A 21672-nucleotide genomic window follows, 5' to 3' on the forward strand; every position below is an offset into this window, starting at 1 on the left:
CATTTTGCCCAAATATCTTAGAGTACCCATTTGTATAAAAATAACTTGCTTGTAATTACTGATAGGTTTTTAATACTAAATGTTTTTAACATTCAAACACCTTACGTCAAATATTCATAAAGTTCTAGAATAGGAAGTAACTGCTAATGTTATAAAAATCCCACCACTTTGTTCAGGAGTAAAGATCTGAAGCTATAACCAGGTATTAAACAGGTCTTCATGAGATTTTTAAATACTTTTTAAATCTATCTTAATTAAATGGAAATAATAAAATTTGTCTTGCTCTGAAATCCATTTTTTCTAGCCATTGTGATACAATCATTCCCAAAATTGTGACATCTATCCCAAAAGTCAGGCTACACAACTTCTTTAGCAAATGGGAGCAGGGGATAAGGGACAAAACTAAAACCCACTCCGTTCTTACCGGTGGTCCTGGTGGACCCCTTGGTCCCATTGCACCATCTTTTCCAGTAAAGCCCTATTATGAAAATGAAATTAATTACAAATTAGTGAGACAATGACCAAGTGAAAATGAAAGATGTTATGCAGGCTGCTAAGTGTGAGGGTGAAAGATTTACCCCAAATTATTGCTTATAGGTCATCTTTTAAATAACATAAGACAAGACCGAAAAATGTGGTCTCAAATTTAACTATGTCTCTTATTGAATGATTAATTTCTATAGTATTGTTTTATATAGTTTTAAAGAAAGCCATTTTAAGATTCAAACTATCTTCTCCAAAGAGGGAAAATACATTTTATGAAGATACTGGGTTTAGCTTTTGCAAGAATATAAAGACTAAATGAATACTAACCCTTAGTACTAAAAGACCAATGTCCACAAACTATCCTAGGAAGGGTAAAAGTGGGCCAAGAAAAGCAGACGGTGTCATAAAAGATGGAAAAGCCAGCCATTTAAAAGACAAATCCCTTTCCTTCACCTAAATAAGGGCCAAATAGGCAGGACTACTGATGTCTCCCCTCCTGGTGAATGTCCTCTCACCATCATCCAAGCCCTCAAAAAGACAAAGAGGAACTTCCCTATCCTATCCCTCATAATAAGCCGCTCATTTTTTTAGTGGCCCTTCTCTACTCATCTCAGGAAGCAGAGGCATCACATGAAAGGCAGACCAGCATGGATGCCTGGTTGACACAGGAGAGATATGCCCAGAAGCAAAGCACATCTCCTAAGCGCCAGCTTCCTTTTGGTGCCAAGCTCCAAGTTTGGATTTTTTTCCCCTTTGTACAGTGCCAAGTGACCTCTGCCTGGAATGAGTCATCTTGCTACCCGGTTAGTGTTCATTCCCCACAGCAGAGCTCTGAAATCCAGCTGGGGATTTCTGAGTCAGGTCATTTTTTATGACTATTGCATTCCTCTGTCAAAGGAGATTTTTGTCTCATTTTCTGCAGAGAATAAGAATAATTTCATCCATATTTTTGAACCCTAGCAAAAAATCAAGATCATTTGGATCACTGCCAGCTCTTGGTCTTTATGCTTCCACTGATTTCACAAAAGAAGGAAGTTTAATTCTTAAAAATTGTGTTAGAAATATTCCACAACCACCACTCCATTTTCCCCCCAAACTTATAAAGATTTCAATGTTTCCTGTAAGACCCATGTCTGCTTGACAAAAAGACTCCAAGTTCATCTGATGCAACATGATCATTACTTGTGAGGATAATTCAGAAGAGAAAGTGCTCTGGCAGTATTATTTAGAGTTTGAACTTCATTTCTTTTATCTACATTCCCAAACATACAGCACATACTTTTCAAAAATAAAATTTGCACTGTCTGACAACCACTATGGGTTTTATGAATTCAACCTTTTTTAAGTTCCTTCCATAATCGTTTCATTAAGTTTTTGTCTTTTTGTTTCTGGCTTTTATTCATTTAGCATAATAGCCTTCACATTCTACCCATGTTCTTAAGGAACAGTATTATTCCATTTTATATATACAAATATATGTAATACATTATATATTATCCATATAATATATATATCTAGATCCATTTATGCACCAATAGACATAGTGTAATCATTTTCTGTTAGAAAGTATGTTGAGGATGAAATGAGGAGGATTTTATTCTTTATGTACTTAGAAGAGGTATCCACTGAGCCACCTGCAGAAACTTCTAGTATAATTTTATTTTATTTTTCACTGGTAAAGCTGCAGCTTCCCCCACCTTTCAATGTAAGGGTGGCAGGGACAACATAGAGTTGCTTTCATAGATACTCAAATATTAAATAGCTATTTACTTGGTTCTTTTGTGACTCTAAGGAGCCTCGACTTGAAAATCACATATTCTCAATAGAACCCATGAATCCTGCCTATTACCAACTACATCTTGGTATTAAGGTTTCTTGCATCACTGTGGTACTTGAGCTACTTCTAGGCTTCCTCCTCTTCCACAACATTAGTTTTTTTTTAAGTATCTTTAATTTACACTGTTGGGAAGGACAAGTAAAGAGAGGCTTCTAAAATCTCAGGTCTAGGACGAATGGAGACATTACTGAGACCGCTCAAGAAAATCAACGATCAACAGGATGATGCTGCTGCTGCTGGTGATGAAATTCTTGTAACCAAATTCCATTATATTTGAAAAACTTTTTATAGCCCATCAGTTGTATGTGCTATTTTTGAAGGAAGTAAATGGAACAGAAGTTTGGTATCAGAGCTATGAAGAAAAGAGGGGGATGATTTCCTGAAAGTGTACTTGTCTTCAATCTGGGAGAGCTAATGAGACCCTCCAGTTGACAGATTAGAATTTCTGAGGGGAAATCACATTCTAGACCAACTCCTTGCTTCTCAGAGAATTCAGTGATGACCTGCTTGGCAGCATGTTGCTGGGCCTGTTGCTGATATCTGTTTTATCATCAAATCCTAGAAATAGTCTTTCATGTCTGAAGGTATAGAAATTATGCTCTGAATTCAGAGAAAGTTTCCAGAAAAGTTAAGATTACTCTCCAACTTACACACAAGATGCCTAATACAAAAATTTTAATGTGAGGATTCAAAATAACTTATTAAGATTTTTAATATGTTTCCAATCAGCTAGGATTTATTTCAAGAACCTCTTTTAAAAATATTTTTTAAACTTTTCCCAAACTCAAATTTCAAGGACTGTCCTAAAATCTCAGGGTTTTGTTTTATGAGTGGTTCACTGACAGCTTTTCAAACTTCCACAAGATACACATACCTTGCCTTTTCAGCCATACAAAATGGATTGTGAAGACTTTGTCGTTAATAGGCAAGCCTGGTATACAATTTCCAACATCATTATAGCTGGCCCAAGAAACTTACTCTATCTCCTGGAGGTCCAGTTGGTCCTGGTGGACCCGGTAATCCTGGGGTTCCCTACACAAAAGGGATATAAACAAGTGAACACTGCAATATACTTCCTGTGTGGGTAAAGATACTTGTCCAAAATCATGGTTTTTAAGTTGACACAACTCTGAAAAGAAATGGAAAACCAGAACTGTGCACAGTGCCAACCAGACAACACAGTCCAATCAATGAACAAATACTTACACGGCACAAAACTGAAGACTAAGACAAGAGTGGGAAACGGAAATAACTCGAAGCACACAGCCAGGCTTCTGCTTTGCCAATTAACCTTGGATCACCTTTGGAAACGGCCTTCCCATGCAATACTGGGTGAGTGAAAGAAAAAGGCAACTTCAAGAACAACTCACTGTTCGGCCTGGAAGTCCTGGCTCTCCAGCGTCACCTTTCATCCCTTGGCGACCCTAGAGCAAGCAATGGGAAAGCAGGCTCAGGGGTTTTACAGAAAATACATGCAAAGGGAAGACATGAATCATTCTGAAATCGCTATCACTTCATAAATCCAATGTAAGCCTATTTTTCAAGAGAGACAAATAAGTCTCTTTTCATTGATGCTCACTTTTTCACCTAGAAACACTATTACAGTTTCCGTTTATAATATAAAAGGGCCATTTTATAGAATTATGGGATAGGACATCTACTTTTTAAAGCACCTTGAGGAATTTACAAAGAAAATCTGAATGAAAAAGGCTATTTCATTCGCATCATTAATTTAGTCAATTTTATAAATATTCAATGACATGTCCAAAACATAATTTTGGACTTCATACCTTGAAGATACTTGTTACAAAAAACAAAGCTGATTTAAATAGAACCAATTAACTTAATTAAATAGTACTAGTATGAAAAGGTAAAAGTACCGAAAATTTCCTGTCAACCAACATAGCTAAAGGGGTACATTCAACCCCTTTGAGTGAAAAATAGAGTTCTTTTTACATTTCTTATTTCTGTCTATGCCTGATAAAAAAAAATTATTTTTTTCCTCTAAGTGCCAAAAATTTATCTGTTGTCTTCTATGGTATCTTAAGAGGGAGAGTGTACTTAAATTTAAGAACTGTATAGCATATTCTTATTCACATGCTGTTTTGCTTTATCTTAAGTTATAGGGAAAAAAAATGTTGCATTTTAGATCAATTATAGGCCTTTACCATAAAATTTAAAACAGCTTTTGTAACTTTAAATAAGCATATAGAACAAAATTTTTACATATATAGATATAGATATAGATATAGATATAGATATAGATATAGATTAGATATAGATATAGATTAGATATAGATATAGATTAGATATAGATATGGTTTGACTGTGCTCAGCACTGACTCCTGGCTCCGCATTCAGTGATCACTCTTGACAGTCTCAGGGGACCATACAGAGCGTTGGAGATGGAGCTTGGGTCTTGGGTCTGGCACATTAAGGCGATGATAGTACCCACTAGTACTATTATTCTAGCCCTAAATATTTCATTTTTAGTTTTTGTCTGCTTGGAGCCACACCCAGTGATGTTCAGGGCTTACTCTTGACATGCTCAGGAATCATTGCTGGCAGTGCTTAGGGGACCGTATATAGTGCCAAAGAGCAAGTCTGAGTCAAGCTTGTGCAATGTAAACATCAATAACACCATACTATCTTTCCGGCCCAAGTGTTTTATTTAAAATTTATTAAGGAAGTAATGATCTTGACAAATAATGCAAACTTTCCTTGAAGTCGTAATTATCAGAAAAGGATGCCATGGATGCCCCATATTGAAAGCAGTTTCAAAGCTTGCAGGATGTTAAAAGACATATGCATTGCTTACTTTTAAAAATTATTTAAAGGTCAAATAAATAACAATTTTTCCCTGCAGTTTATATTACGTGATATTTACATTTCTGAAACTAGGGACATAGGAAGTCATCTCAATGACTAGCCTTGTTGAATACCCTTAGAAAACATTTGAGTTTGGCAAAAATAGTAAAAAATGTTCCAGTTAGACTTGATGTTAATCCACCATGCTTACTAAGTACAGAAAGCCTTTGTGCTTACTTGTTCTCCAGGAATAGAAAGTCCATTGGGTCCCTGGGGGCCTGGAGGACCCTGAGGGCCTGGAGGGCCTGTATCTCCACGAGGACCAGGGGGCCCCTAGAAACCAACAGATTGAAACAACCACAAAGTTACATCATGTTCTTCCAGTGCTAACATCCATTCAGAGACATCTTCATGACTTCAACCGTGTAATCTTTGTAAACATTTTAGAAATCTAGACCTGAAAAAATATGAGCAATTCCACTTCTTTCTTCCACTTACTATTTTAAAAGGACAATTGGAAATTCAGAAGAGAACTTACTAATAGAAATATATTTCTTTTTTAAAAAAGGGAAATACAATGAAATGAACAGTTAGATCTTTATCTTTGGTGATTTATATGAGATCAAAGTTCAAATTTCATTGGACTTGATTTATCTTAAGCTAGTTCTACATCTCTTAGACTTTGACTTATTTCTGGGACTAATGCATATATAAATCAGGCAAGGAAATAACAGATTTCCCCTGCGTATTCTATGCCAGAGCTTCTCTGCTATGTGTCTCGGTGGAAAAATCACATAGACCTGAGTTAGTATCTCAATCTCACTTTTCTAACTGGATCAGCTTATCACTAGAGATAGTATGATAAAAATTAAACATTATCTTCAAAAACTATTCTACTACAAGATTTGAGTTGTTTTATCGAAGCCAGTATGGAACCAATAGAAAATACCACTGAAGCCCTAAGTGAACATTATGCAGCCACTCAGCTCTTGTCTGACGCATGTGAATAAAAACTGAAAGGTTATTTCGAATCCTTTTTCCTAATTCCTAATCTCCAGAGGGCTAGGTTCTCTGATTAGTTTCCACCAGATAGATGGTCCAGTTCAGCCCGATATAACTCTATATCCAGCAGTCCTGGGGTTCTTCCAATTCCCGTTCTATAATTTCTATAGCAGTAAGACATTTTGTTTATTCATCTCCTTGGTTAGTCTAACTCATCACTTTGATCTGGAAACAAGACAGAGATAATCATACTGCCTACACACTAAACTTTAAAGCAACTTTCTCAAGGTCACATATTCCTTTGGTGTAAATTTGAACAAGACTTCAGCAATCAGGTAAAAATTTAGGTGCATTCTAAACCATACTTACAACTGCCCCACTGATGCCTCTTTCACCTCTGGGACCTTTAGCACCTGGTCCTCCCTAAAATACACAGGAAAAGCACATTTTAAGAGTGAACATGGGAAAGAAAGAAAAAATTGGTACATAAAAATTACTTTAAGAAGCAGTACATTCCCAAGGAATACATTTACAATTACATAAATGTTTCATATCATCCGATTACCTAAATAAAAAAATTTCAGAAATTTGTATAAATGTCTCATTTTTATATTCTGAACTTTCCTTATTGGCAAATTTTGAAATTATTTTGAATTTTGAGGTTTAATGGAAGGATAAAATGTATTTAAAAACAGTGAAAAGTCTCTTGAAATTAGGTGCATGCGCTCTTCAGAGAAAAATAATAAGCAAATGATTATCTAAATATCTCAGCCTCAAATATGTACTCAAATAATGGTAATTCAGATATCACTGAACAAAGAATAAAGAAATATTATTTACTTGGCATACAACAATATTTCTCATGGCTAGAATAAATAATTCCTACATCTCAAAAACATCTAGTTTCCAGGATATAATTTTATGATTGTATTAATCAAATAAGTCAGTATTAATAAAATAATTTGTTATAATTCCCATGACATTTTTATTGTGTGTACAAGTAACTGAGTTAACCCAAAACCAATTTACATTGTGTAAATACTTGGTAGTAATATTCGGTATACTGAGTATAGTAATATTGGTATACTGAGAATTCCTGAGGTGTTTGTAACTTTAATCAAGAAGTTTCAAGAACATTAACAAGCTGTATCACTATATCTTCACTATTTGCTATGCAAGTTCTTGGTCTCCCTTACACCTGTAATAATATCTAGACATAGTCTCCTCACTTAAATTATTCTAAATCACGTTACTTCCACTTAGAGTTTCTGATATCATAACATATGTACATTATCCTCTTTATAGGTTTTCAAATGATATGGCTTCATAGAAAGCTCTTGAACAAGTCCATGTCATTCATTCCTGTATGACTTAGAGAAATGTGATCGAGTATTTTTTTCTTAATCCCTGCTTTCTAAACAAACTTCCCTCCCCAAAATGGTATGCAGTTTAAATTATTTCAGATAGCTTGAAGTACAATATATGCTTTATACTGGCAAAAGATTGATCATTCCAAAGATTTTACAAAAAAAAAAAAATAGAAGAATGATTTGTTTCCTTACCGCAGGCCCAGGAGGTCCTGGAGGTCCAATGCTATCCTGTGAGCATGTACAAGCATTTGGTAGGGCAGGGCATTTTGCTTCATCTCTCTAAAAAGTTTTAAAAAGAAATTTCGTGTAAAATTGATTTTCCATCCCCTATCCATTTGTCTTCTTTACGCAAGAAAAATCTGTTTCCCAACTGGAAGGCATCTTTTCTAGTTATCATTACAAATAAGCCTCTATTACATCTTGTTTCTCTTCTTTTTATCTTTATGCTGTACTTCAAACATAAAACAATGATAAATATTTATACGAGCAAGAAGAATAAAAAGAGATGCAATGGGGGCATAGGGGTATAGGTGATATGGGGAAGTGGCATAGCTCTGTATCTGAAGCACAGACTCAAAAACACAGTGACCAAGAGACCTAAACTACAACCTTGGCCAGTGCCAGGCTGAGACCCCTTCCCACCCCAAAGAGACTCAGCCCTGACAGCGGAAGACCTCCACAACCTAACCACCGCCCTGATCAGGGCCGCTCTCCACACGCTCCAGCCAAGCCTCATCCACAAGTGAATCTTTTCCTGGACCTTCATAGGGCACACCCTTCCCATACTCCAAGAGTACTGCATCACTTTTGATGGGATTCAAAGTATGAGACAACCAACCTTAGGGAGAAATATTATATTATTTCGTTCTGTTTTCGGGCAGGGATTGGAGTACAGAATGGAAACACCCAAAATATGGTGATGGGAAGGTGTATGGTGGTGGGATTGCTGTTTGAATATTAAATTTAATCAAATATTGTGAATTATAAAATTTTAAAAAAATTAAAGAATGAAAAAGAATCTGGAAAAAAAACAACCTTGGAACTTTAAAATATGCCTGTTAAGATGTGGGGAGGAAAAGGAGAAGGAGGGGAGAGAGCATGGGAACTCTGGTAGAGGGAAACTGACTCTGGTGATGGGATTGGTGTTGGAATATTGTATGTCTAAGACTCATCTATCAATAACTTTGTAAATCACAGCTCCTTAGTTAAATAAATAAGTAAAACCCAGCACAAGGGTCACCAGTAATTAAAACCAGTGTTAGAGGAATGATGATTACCTTGGGTTTTGGTCCCCATTTTTTTCAGAATCCAACCTAAAATCCTTTTCATAACCTAAAAGACTTACATGTTCCTTAAACCAGGACCTGCCATCTTGCTCAGCATGGTGAACCACTATTCTCTCATTCTTCTGCGCCAGCTCTAGTGGACTAAATGTTCGGATGTTGAGTGCTCATTATGGCCTTAGGGACCTTGAATTTCCTGTCCTTCTGCCTGGATTACTCTTTCTCCTTCATCCACATTGTTTGTTCCAGTACTTCATTCAGATCTCAATTTAAATCATACCCTATCACTGAGAGTTGATGGTTTTTACCTGGCTCTTTACCTACTCCTTTACATAGATTTATTTTTCACCCCCAGACTTTCCACTCTACAATATTACAATAATAATAATTGCTCATTTTTTCTCTCCCTTTGTCTTTCAGTGGAATACTCACTTTTCACTACTATAAACCCAATAATTTTAGAATAATTCCCAGTTTATTAAAGGTGTTGATAAATACTTGAATAAATGCACACATACCCTATGGATGTATACAGTTATTTGTTTATAAAAACCTTCAAAACCTTCATCAACATTGCACTTTCTATTACCCAGGTACTCTAAGGAGGAAATTTTTCAGCATCTCCAAAAACTATGTATTCCTACCTTCCGGAAAGCTCATATAGCTAAAAAGAAACTGCTGCTATTTTATAAGCAATCAGAGGGCTTTGCAATAAGTGGGTCTATTATTAAACATGCTGACTCAGTTGGACCTTTCTGTTAGAGTGAATTTCCAGATGTGGTTTCATGCATTCCCAGATTTCAAAGGAGGGGGTCACTGGCATGAACTATGGTGACTGATGAGCACTCACATAACGTGAGTCCCTGGGCTCCATCCTGGAGATGCAGTTGCTGAGTGCTACATCCTCTCGAAGACCATCTGCATCACAAAGGCCTATTCCTTGGGGTCAACTAAAACTATGATAGGATTCAATCTTTTTTTACTTACCCTAGAGGGAATATCACAGCATCTGTCTCTACTGGTCCACACTGGACTGCAGACAATATCAAAATTCTGTATTTGGAACTGCAAACAACACCAATAGCAATGTCAGCTAAAGATGCATGAAAATACTTTATGTTAACGTTTCTGCATTCTAACCCTTGCCAACTTCTCACATAGACTCTCTTATGGGATCAAACCCCTGAAAGTAATGTGATCCTTACTTCATAAAGAAACAACATAAAAAAATATGTGCCTAAAAGAGAGAAAGAAAAAGTAAAGCAAAATGCTTATGTAAAATTTTCACTTTGGGCCCACCTCCTTAGCTAAAATTAAATGTTTCATTGGATTTTCTTTAGCTTATAATGACAAGCTTAATTTTTAAAAACTTTCTTTCACCTTTCCACATGGTGACTCAATAAAAATTTTTTTAAAAAATTCTTGCACATTTAAATCAAATTTCAAGAATCTACTCATGGGAAAGAAACACTAAAAAGAAAATTCCTCTTTTATTCTAAAATTGCTATTTTCAAAAAATTTTACCCGAAGGTTCTGAAGATTTTCCTTAGTGTAACTATTTTTTTCTTTTGCTTTTTGGGTCACACCCAGCAATGCTCAAGGCTTACTCCTGGCTTACGCACTCTGGAATTACTCCTGGCGGTGCTCAGGTGACCATACGGGATGCTGGAAATCGAACCCGGGTTGACCACATGCAAGGCAAACGCCCTAATAGCTGTGCTATTGCTCCAGCCCTCCTTAGTGTAACTATTTTAATAACATAAACCTCTCATCTTCCTACTTTTTAAAAATAAAATTCTTTTAATGAAAAGAAAGAACTGTTTACTACAGTAAATATCTAATATCTCTTATAATTCTATTTGAGTTCCATTTGAATATCAAATCATATCTTTAAGTGGAAGTTTAAAATTTAAGAACAATTAAATTCAATTTGCACTAATTATTTCTACATAATGGAGGAAAAATTTACTTTAGAAATTAGAAGAAACTTCTATCCATGAAAGTTAAATAAATTTTTAAGAAAATAATAAAAGCCAGAGCTATTCACCTTGCTTTTAGAATGATATTATTCTTGATTAGCACTATTTTATTTGAATCTAATTATCCTGGTACAGTGAACCCTCCAGACTCAACATTTTATGCTAGTGATCATTGTCCGTGGGATTGGTAAACTCCTCTCTTAAACTCGAGCTAGTGAACTAAGGAGAAATGTGGTCAGCTGGCAAGCCCTTGTACAAAGTTCTTCCTTCTAAGGCACAAATGACTCCTTTGCAAATGAGCCAGATTCTGAAGACTGTCACAGCCACTGTACACACAGGCTGAATGTCCTGATGGCACAAACTTGTGCTAACAATTGCTATCTCTGAATAACAAAAAAAGTGAGTTATTTTGGACTCCACCGCTTATCCTGGCCATTGTTAGTGTTTTATTCTCCAACTTGATCCCATTTCAAGATGTTCTCTGATGCCCTGTCACCTTATTTTGCTTCTAGCATCTTATCCTATTCTGCCAGTATATTTTATATTTATAGTAGTAGTATATATAGTAGTATATTTTCTCTATGTAACTTTTCCAAAGTTTCAATATGATCAAGAAGTTAGACAATTTAATAATGCCCCCAAAGAAGAATACCTCACTATATTACTTTTTAAAATGTCTTTTCAATTTCACTTCAACAAGACACCAAGAAAACTTAAAATTACTTACAGTGGCTGATCTCCTTTCCCCTTTGAGTAGTTTTCCAAGAATTTCATAACCATCCGTTGTGATATTTCCAGCTTCCTTGATGTCTTTTTCTATGATTTCATAGCAGTCAATGTAAATTTTGACGCTTTTTGAGGTCACTACGATGTGAACCTAGGAAGATTATTTGTTTTCATTATAAAATTTCTACTATAAAGAAATTGACTCATTTCTTTGTATTTCAGATCACAGGCTTTTTAAAAAGTGATTTAAATATGGATATTTAATATTGAACCGAAAATCCAAGGACCAGATTGATATACTGATGTCATTTATTAACAACATAAAACTGTATGGGACATTTTGTCATTCTAGTTGAACTCAGTTTCCTTTATCCACACGCACATGCATAAGTTCTCATTTTCCCATTTATGTATTCTTACGAAGATGACTAAAGATAATGTAGAAGAAAACTCTGCAAACTGTAAAGTTATCAGAAGTTCACAAGCCATTTATATATTACTATGTACACTACAAAGTAGCACATTGAATTCACTAAATTCAGCTTTATATTTGTATTCCCTAACCTCAGGCAAAAAGAATTTGTGCATCAATACATAAATATAATAAGGAATTAGCACTTTTCTCATGGACATAATTCAAATACCACACCCATTACTGGCATTATGGTATTAGAATTAGGTTCATGAGAAATCATAATTAATAGCATATGTAAGCCAAAATAATAAATTAATTAAGAAACTTAAGAATTAGTCTCTATAAAGATTTAATTCTGAGATAATACAATTCAGGATTCATTATCCTGTATTTATTTTGATCTGATATTCAAGACTAACAATGTTAAGAAATTTATTTGGACAGATAATTACTAAAACATGTACTTTAACAGTGCAAAGAATGGATATAAATAATGGTTGTGTTTATAATTATGCCCATGGTATCCAGTTAGAAAGCACAAGTACTCAAGTAAGAAGGGCTTGATTAATTTGAAAGTTCAGCTCCACAATTAAAAGAAACAATATTTCCCTTCAGTGCTTTTACTCAATAACTATAAGAATAATCTTCACTGATTTTTTAAAATTTTAAAAAGTATGTCATTGTAGTTTAGGTAAGAAGGTTATAATAATATTAAAGTATATGGTATTATTTTTGGCTTTTTGGGTCACACCCGGCGATGCTCAGGGGTTCCTCCTGGCTCTGCACTCAGGAATGACTCCTGGCAGTGCTCGGGGACTATATGGGATTCTGGGAATGGAACTCGGGTCGGTCTCGTGCAAGGCAAACGCCCGACCAGCTGTACTATCGCTCCAACCCCTAAAGTATATGGTATTAATGTACAAAATGGCTTCTGTATTAATGTAAAAAGAGTCCAAGACTCCCCCACTATCCCTCTGCCACCTCTTCATCCCTACTATTTCCACCACTACTCAGTAATTAGAGTTTGTAATCAAGGCCAAGGATTTCTTTTTTATTGTTGTTGTTTTGCTTTTGGGCCACACCCGGCAGTGCTCAGTGGTTGCTCCTAGGACTGCACTCAGAAATTACTCCTGGAAGTGCTCAGGGGATCATATGGGTTGCTGGGGATAGAACTGGGGTCAGCTGAGTTGACGAGAGCCCAACATGAAGTACTACCTCTTCAGTCCTGGGGCCCAAGGATTTCTACTGATGATTTTAAACAACAAAACATTTTCCCACTTAAAATCACAAAAAACAGTAATTCAGTACAACTATAGGTGGTAACTATAAATTACACTATGCTTTAGAAGGCACAGCAGAGCCTGGCAAGCTACCCGTGGCATACTCGATATGCCAAAAACAGTAACAACAATGGTCCTCATTCTCCTGATCCTGAAAGTGGCCCCAATATACCATCGGGCTACCATATGGAATGGTACGAGACAGAGATGGATGGAGACATTACTGGCACCCGCTCAAGCAACTTGATGAACAACGGGGTGACAGTGATAGTGACAGTGATGCTTTATAAAAGGGTGATAAGTAGTTTAAATAAAATAAAATTTGAATTATGTAGTAAATTATTATTTATTCTTTCATAGAACACAATAAGGTGCTGATGGCTACTTATTATTAAAAAAAGTTACTAATATTTCTAGATTTAGCTCCACTTCTTATTAATTCTATTTCTGGGAATCTTTTTTTTTTTCCAGGTGTTTTTCTTTACGCAGAAGTTAGCTTTCTTGTTCAAGAAAAACACCTGGAAAAAAAAAAAAGATTCCCAGAAATAGAATTAATAAGAAGTGGAGCTAAATCTAGAAATATTAGTAACTTTTTTAAATAATATTGTTGTGTTCTATGAAAGAATAAATTTTTTTTTGTTTTGTTTTTTGCTTTTTGGGTCACACCCAGCGATGCTCAGGGGTTACTCCTGGCTCTGCACTCAGGAATTACTCCTGGCGGTGCTTGGGGGACCATATGGGATGCCGGGGATTGAACCCGGGTCGGCCGCGTGCAAGGCAAACGCCCTACCCGCTGTGCTATCGCTCCGGCCCCCTGAAAGAATAAATTTAACCATTAAAATATAATCCATAAAAATTAAAATTTAAAACTACATGACAGAAATGTTCATGGTAAAGAGGTAGGGATAAGAAAAATTTCTACAATATGGAATTTACTACATAATTCAAATTTTGTAAAGTTATTACTATTGATAATTTATCTAAATGTTAATAGCAGTTGTCTCCTTATAAAAGAATTATTGCTTCAAATTTTCTAATTTTAATTACTCTGTAAAATTTAGCTGTTAAATTGTTTCCTAGCAATTTAACATGACATTTTAATAAATAAATTAACATTTTGAGTATTGTTTATAAATAACCAGACATTATGCTTTTACCTTATGAAAACTTCCATAAAATAATGTCTTCACTTCATCTGTATCAAATGTAATTGTTTGCACTTCACCTCTTGTATCCTTGTTAAAGAATGATAACGTTTTGCTAGAAGCTGTAATCAACATATATGTGTTATTAAAATACATAGTTGATATACTTTATATTGAGTATTAGTAAATAATTTTTGTTGGAAGGATTTATTTAAAACCAATAATTTCAGTTGAGATGACATGTAATAAAATATTTAATGCTAAGATATACTTTATAAGCATATGTGAAATAAATATATATCCAAAAGGTTCTTAAAGAAAAAAGTGAAGGGAACAGAATATGTAATAACTGTACATAAAATAAACAGAAATAATAAAATGCAAATATGGATATGTCTTAAAATACGATAAAAAAACCCTTACGATCTGCAATCACTCCAACTTGTGGTTTGTAGTCTCTGTCTGTAATTTGCCAAATTGCGAAAGGATCACTGGGAGTTTCTGGGAGAAGTCTAAACAATAATATAATTGTGTAGGAAGGAGGGAGTCCATTTGGATGTAGCTCTCTGATGAATAGAACAAAGTGGATGAGTGAGAGAAGGAATGATAATAGTGTCATAAATAGAAAACATTTTAAATATTTGCACCAGGATCTTATTATAGACAGTACTAAAGATCATTTATAAATAATTAGATCTTATACTAGGTATGTATAAGAAAGAAAAAATAGGAATGACAGTAAAAATAGTTCAAAATATCATTACGCAAGTAAAAATATACATAATCTGATAAAGTCAAAAAAGTCTGGAAAATTGCCAAATGGCATTTTGTCCTTCATAACTAATTTCTTAAGACAAACCAATTATAACATTGTAGGCTTTTTTTAAGTGATAAACATATTGACGAATATGACTTTAAAGGACTTTTCAAACAAATGTACTGTTTCTCATAAAAGTCTCCAATCCTTTTATGAAGACTTTCTGTAGAGATAGCACAGCAGATTAAGCACTTGCTTTGCCACAGGCCAATCCAGAAGGTTAGGTCTCTGGTACCACATGTGGTCCCATGAGCACTGCCAGAAGTGATGCTGTCAACACAGAGTATGCCATTATCACCACCAGGTGTGGCCTGAACAAACAAACAAATGAGCAGAAAACTTTCCAAGCCTCTAGTTTAAATGTCCATTGATGTCCCATGATGAAACTAATATTTATTACAATGGTTACAAACTGTTAATGCTCTAACACTAGCACCCTTAAACATTACTACGCAGAAGTTAGCAGTCTGCTTTCAACCCATTTTATCTTTCTTTCTAAAGATTGATTCTTCTTATATTCTATAAAATAGTTTTACTAAATGTAAAACTTTCGGAAAGAAAAGAACAAGACAAAACCGTTAATTTCCAGTGTCAGAGTGTGAGGTCATAAGTTACCTTTAATAAGATGCTTTTAATTTAGAGTCCTATCTCTATTGGTTTTCATGCTTCCAAATTCCTCTCTTGAAATTAAACTAATCAAATAATCACCAGAAGCCCATATTTTCTCCATAATAAAACCAATAATGATTATTAATGTCATATCCACGTGCAAACCTTTAGTGAGGACAAAAGAACTTGATTCAATTAAAAGAAAATGTTTCTTGGCTCTGAAATTGTTGAACAAAAAAATGTGGTCTCGTGTGTCCTTACAGAGTTGACTGGGAGAAATCTTTGAAACAGAATAGATGGTTCTCTGAGACCATTTAATAAAACTTTCTCCCTGAAGGTAGGAAAAAGGCCATGTAATCAACTCTTGGACAGAAAAGAAGCTATTCGTTCATGAACGTTGGCAGAGGGCCCAGACTATCTCTTGGGCTTCATGTCCTAGTGGAAAACCAATAGTACTTCTGGAACACAATGCTGCCCTGCTTCTTAAAGCATATTCTCAGGAATATGCCTTTTGTGTGTTCGAGAACATACGATATTTACATTACATGTTAAATATATCCTCATAATAATTCATCCCTCACCTAGCCCATTTTTTCTTTCTTCCTTAGTTAACCATTACTTATAAAAAAGTTAATTGTATTTATACTTCTTTCAATTCTGAGTTCTGGGTCTTGCAAGTAAGTTAAAAGACAGCAATTCATTTTGAGGTAAACTTACACACCAAAGTTCACTAAAAGAAAAAAATCTAAAACTGAAAACCAACACGGTTAACCATAAAAGAATTATGAACTTGGTGTGGCCTAACTACAACAATATGATCTGTACTTCTTTAAAAGAAATTAGCTTTGGTTTTAAGTCTGAATTTTCCACCCACTTTTCCGGAGTATTTCAAATTTCCGGCATCATTTTCTGACCCTCTCCTGGAAGTTTCTAAAAGCTTGGTTTCGTCTTGTTCTTTTCTTTCCATAAGTTGCCAAACACATCTTTCTCAACATTAAAATGCTTTGTTTTAATGAGCAAGAAATACATATTTGGGTTATCGTGCCCAGGTGCAAACTTTCATGAAGTAGAATAACATCTAGAGCTACCCGAGAGACTGCTAGACACTGGCCAATGATAACTAACTGCAGCCTGTTTGAATGTGGACAAGCAAAACTGCCAGTCTTTCATGTTCTGAAAGTTTGAAACACTAAAAGGAATGTGTGCTGTATTCTGTAGGAAACATGCAGTCTCTCTGCCCCAGAGGGAGAAACTTTCAAAATAAGTTGACTTTTTGTTTAAATGGCCTCCCATGGAAGAAGCATAATCACATTCCTAATTTTAAATTCAAAACAGTCAATAGTACTAGACCCAGTTGATATTCCTGGGTCTTAGGAGAGCAAAGCCTATGTTCTAGTCTCCAATGAAACTGAATGGATGACACTGACCTTAAGGAAATTAGACATGGGTCATCCACAAGAATCTTCTGACACTCTAAAATTCCAGGATTCCAAGAAATTAGAGAAGAATTCATGGATTAATAAAAGATGCCTGGCTTTTTGCCACACTTACGCTGTAGGCTGATTCACAAAGGCGTTTTTCTGAAGTCTGTACGCTGAATAGCTGGGGAAAGACCCTGATTCCAAAGAAACTCCTTGTACAGAAGCAAAGTTCTTTTCTGTTAGGTTGTATGCTTCAAGCATCTTAAAACCTTACATTAGAAAAGAAAGGAAAATATTGAAATGAGAGCATGTTAATTACTTTGTTGTCTAAAAGAAATTGGTCCAAGGATATATGCTTACCTGGTGAGGTATAGCCATCCAAATAAATGAGAGGACAACCTGTGAAGTACAATATGGGTTCATTAGGTGCAAATAACAAGTATTATATACAAGCATTTATATATACTACCCCAAAAGCTATAAATATATATCAAGCAACAAAATTCTTCAATCATCTATAAAAATTAATTTGCCAATTTTTGCTTTCTGTGAGTGCCAGTGTAGAAGAAATTGTACCACTGACCGATGCTTTCTGAATAATCTTTAAAATTCCATTTTAAAGTGTTCTTAAGGATGTCAAAATATAATTTAAGAGAAAGATTTTCATGTAGGTTTCAATAAATTAGAGCACCTTTTCCCCAGTAATTTGAAACACAAACTTGTCCCAAAATGATTCTCTTCTCTAACTGGTCCTTGAGACTTATATTCATCTCTACCAGTGATGAATATGCAATGTTTACCACTGATATTTCTAACCAGAGTGAGTCCTGAAGGTGTTTTTTAAGTAAAGTTTATTAGAGTGGTGGTAAGAAGCTGTCTCTATAATTATCACTTAATAATTGGTGCTAATGGATGAGAAAGAGGATAAACTGGCTTAAATAATCAGTCTTTGGTCCTTAACACAATGTTTCTCCCTTCCTCTTATTTAAAAACTTCAATATTAGGTCCTGGAATGACAAGAAAAAAATCTATATACATTCCTCCCAAAATATCAAAATGAATTTCAGTGTAACAAAAGTTCATTTTTTCCCACTGCTCTTTAAAACGCGATGTTCACAGGACAAATAGCAATTGATTCCTAATAGCAAAAAGTTTCATCCCACAGAAATATTTCTATAAATGCATTTTCAAAGCAGAAATTAATTTTCCCAAATGCCACAAACATTATGAATTGGGGGAAAGACATTATATTAAAATATTTTATTTCCGTACAAGGCATATTACATCTTCCAGGCTAAATGTGGACTCTGACAAGCACATATTTCACATGATCTTAATCGAATAATGATTCATCAAGTTCTCAAGTGATTTCCCAGGATCTATTTCGGTACAAATTTTCTATAGGGAATTGCACATTATTTTTCAAATCAAATTGTGTTTGGTTCATGTGGACCATTACTTACTTGAAGTGGCAGTTTCACAGACAAATGTAATGAGGTTGTCTTCAATCTTCTCAAAAGATTCAAAGTCATCCACAATGAACACATGCCGTTCACTCGGTTTGCTGGCAATGTTAGCAAGCTCATTATAATCGACATCAGCCACACCAACTACAAAGACACTGAAGCCTGCAGAGTAATGTTTACAGTGTTAATTTTAGATCTGCTTCTTAGCCTCTATTGTTTAACAATTCAAATAAAAATTTAGCAGAAATAGAGCCATATTTTCTTAGGATATGAAGTCCTTTAAATAGACATAAACTCTAATGAATGTTTTTCTTTCACTGAACTTTGGTAATGGGAATAGTGAACATAATGCACATATTGAGGTCTTAAGAATTATACCTCAATGCTATAATATTGCAAAACAATCTTTTTAAATAGGGGACCAAAGGGAGAGTACAGAGGGTTACAGTGTTTGCCTTGCAAGCTGCTAATCCCAGTTCTATCCCCAGCACTACACATGGTCTTCTGAGCACTACTCAAATGATTTCTGAGAACAGAGCCAGGACTCAAGTGCCGAACAGAGCTGAGTGAATCCCAACTCCTCCCTTCAAGAAAAAGCAGGGGAAAACAAAATAAGGAAAAGTAAAAAGTAAATATGCACTTTTTAGGCCTTTATATTTTCTGGTTTCCACAGTCCTAAGAACTATGCATACTCTCTCAGTATCACTAACATTTTAAAATATTTGACTCAACACAAAAATGAACTCACTTTAAAACCTGGGTTTTTGAAACTGAATTTCTCAGCAAACTCAGGCACACAGGCTATACTCTGGAACTTTAAAATGGAACCTACAGCTGCCAGCAATTAACTTTTGATTATTTATTAAAAAAAAAAACTTTATCCCAAAGTGGGAAAAAAGAACTATAAAAGGATAAGTTATATAATGAGAAGGTGATTTGGGATACATGCACACATAATCCAAGCATAACTCAGTAGTCCACAATATACAAAAATCTTCAAAAAGTGAAGAAATCTTCATAAAATCTTTCATATAACACAAAGATTTTTAAAAATCAATGCAAAGAACAACCTTTACAAAAAAGATACTATGACTTAGACCTATTCATGACTCATACTTTTAGCCAAAGAATCAAGTACATACAGATGACTAATTTCATGTGAACATGACATATAAGTTTAAAATATATCCACCTTGGACCCTGCCTAAGGGGAGAAACAGTGGGTAGTTAATAAAAGCAAGTATTAGAAAGCCTTTGGGCTGGAGCGATAGCACAGCGGGTAGGGCGTTTGCCTTGCACGCGGCCGACCCAGGTTCGAATCCCAGCATCCCATATGGTCCCCTGAGCACCGCCAGTGGTAATTCCTGAGTGCATGAGCTAGGAGTAACCCCTGTGCATCGCCAGATGTGACCCAAAAACAAAAAAAAAACAAAACAAAAAAGAAAGCCTTTGTCTCATCTCTAATGATCCCCAATAACTAATCTAAAGACCAACATTATCTAGTGACTTTCAGGATATCTGATTGCCAAGATCTGCCCCAGGGATGTCTTCCTGATAATCTTGCTACTCCTTTATACAGGATAGTTTCTGCATTAAGTCTCCATCTGCAAGGTTACTATGTCTATATCTACATAGAAAATTCCATCAGGATTCAAGCCAGCCATGACAGAAAGCATTTTCTAGGACCATCATTATCATTTTCTGGTCTTTCCAGCCACTACTGGCAAATTAGGTTTGCTCATTGATAAGTCCCGAGTCACTTCTTACATAAAGAATGCACCATATAATTTCTGATAAATTACAAAACCAATATATAATTGAATATAGTTCACCATCACAAGTGTATAGAGCACAACTTAAACCAAGAATGACAAAGTGAAACAAAATATTTTTTGTCTTTTGTAAACATTCTGGTACCATTAAAATAATATTATGAGTATAATCATTTGGCATCAAATTCACATCCATGCTTACCTGATTGTTGGATGACAAAGGCTGCCTTCTTGACCTCATCTTGTGACCGGCCATCAGTGACCACCACTAGTACCTTGGGGACATTCTTCCTCATGCCACTCTCCCAGGTCAAGACCTTTTCTTTGATAAATGTGAGCGCTTTACCTATGGAGTGTGGCATAAATCATTTTAATAACAGCTCAGTGCAAACTATCCCAAAGTCATTAGCAATGCCCAAAGAACAAGAATGTGCATGTTAAATGTGATGGTCTAATCAATTCTGTCATTCAAAAGGCTTTGAAGAGGGAGAGTATGTACATTATTATTAATTATACCTGTTCTTGTGTTTCCTCCTCTGTACCTAATATTCTGTAGTGCACCAAGGGCTAGGGCTTTGTCATTATATGTGTTCAGCTTGAACTCGGACTTGACTTCATCACTATACTGCACAAATGAGACCTGAAAAGAAATACAGATTGGTGGGCTGGAGCGATAGCACAGCGGGTAGGGCATTTGCTTTGCATGTGGTCAACCCGGGTTCAATTCCCAGCATCCCATATGGTCCCCTGAGCACCGCCAGGAGTGATTCCTGAGTGCATGAGCCAGGAGTAACCCCTGTGCATTGCCGGTGTGACCCAAAAAGCAAAAAAAAAAAAGAAAGAAATACAGATTGGTGGTGAGGGAAAGTAATCTCTCATTATATTCAAATTCTCCGGTGAACCCTCTAGCAGCAGAATTGGCAAGGTAGTACAGTCAGAATCATAAGCTCTTTATAGCTAATATTATAGCACTGACTGCTATAATCTAATTAAAATCTCTCCTTTTTATTCTTCAATTAAATTGTCAGTAATTGATATTAATAAGGTATTAGTCACTGCTGCCTTTCTCTAAGATATAGAAAGGAATCAGTGAAGCTGGAAAATATGGTGGGTTCCAGAATTTGAAATGAGAATATATCATACTGAACTCAAATGTTGGCAAAACACTGTTTTATAGCCAACTGCTCCTTCATACTGAAAATAACTTCTTCTTTACAATAATATGGAAATGTCCCATATGTGGCAAAAATTAACAT

The 21672-nt window shown here is 35.3% G+C and overlaps 1 protein-coding gene across 1 annotated transcript in view; it reads right to left on the bottom strand.

Moving 5' to 3' along the window:
* COL12A1 (collagen type XII alpha 1 chain) overlaps positions 1-21672 on the bottom strand; it is a 122917-nt gene that overhangs the window by 11105 nt on the left and 90140 nt on the right. Inside the window, exons 45-59 of the mRNA XM_055135578.1 lie at positions 20933-21056; positions 20619-20762; positions 18642-18806; positions 17539-17577; positions 17309-17447; positions 14755-14897; positions 14344-14453; positions 11493-11642; positions 9774-9851; positions 7696-7782; positions 6503-6556; positions 5369-5464; positions 3694-3747; positions 3302-3355; positions 425-478 (exon numbers count right to left, since the gene is read on the bottom strand). Of these exons, the coding sequence (XP_054991553.1) occupies positions 425-478; positions 3302-3355; positions 3694-3747; positions 5369-5464; positions 6503-6556; positions 7696-7782; positions 9774-9851; positions 11493-11642; positions 14344-14453; positions 14755-14897; positions 17309-17447; positions 17539-17577; positions 18642-18806; positions 20619-20762; positions 20933-21056 (1491 nt within the window). The remainder of the gene's footprint in view (positions 1-424; positions 479-3301; positions 3356-3693; positions 3748-5368; positions 5465-6502; positions 6557-7695; positions 7783-9773; positions 9852-11492; positions 11643-14343; positions 14454-14754; positions 14898-17308; positions 17448-17538; positions 17578-18641; positions 18807-20618; positions 20763-20932; positions 21057-21672) is intronic.

The sequence above is a fragment of the Sorex araneus genome, chromosome 4, assembly GCF_027595985.1.
Source record: "Sorex araneus isolate mSorAra2 chromosome 4, mSorAra2.pri, whole genome shotgun sequence".
Lineage (NCBI taxonomy): Eukaryota > Metazoa > Chordata > Mammalia > Eulipotyphla > Soricidae > Sorex > Sorex araneus.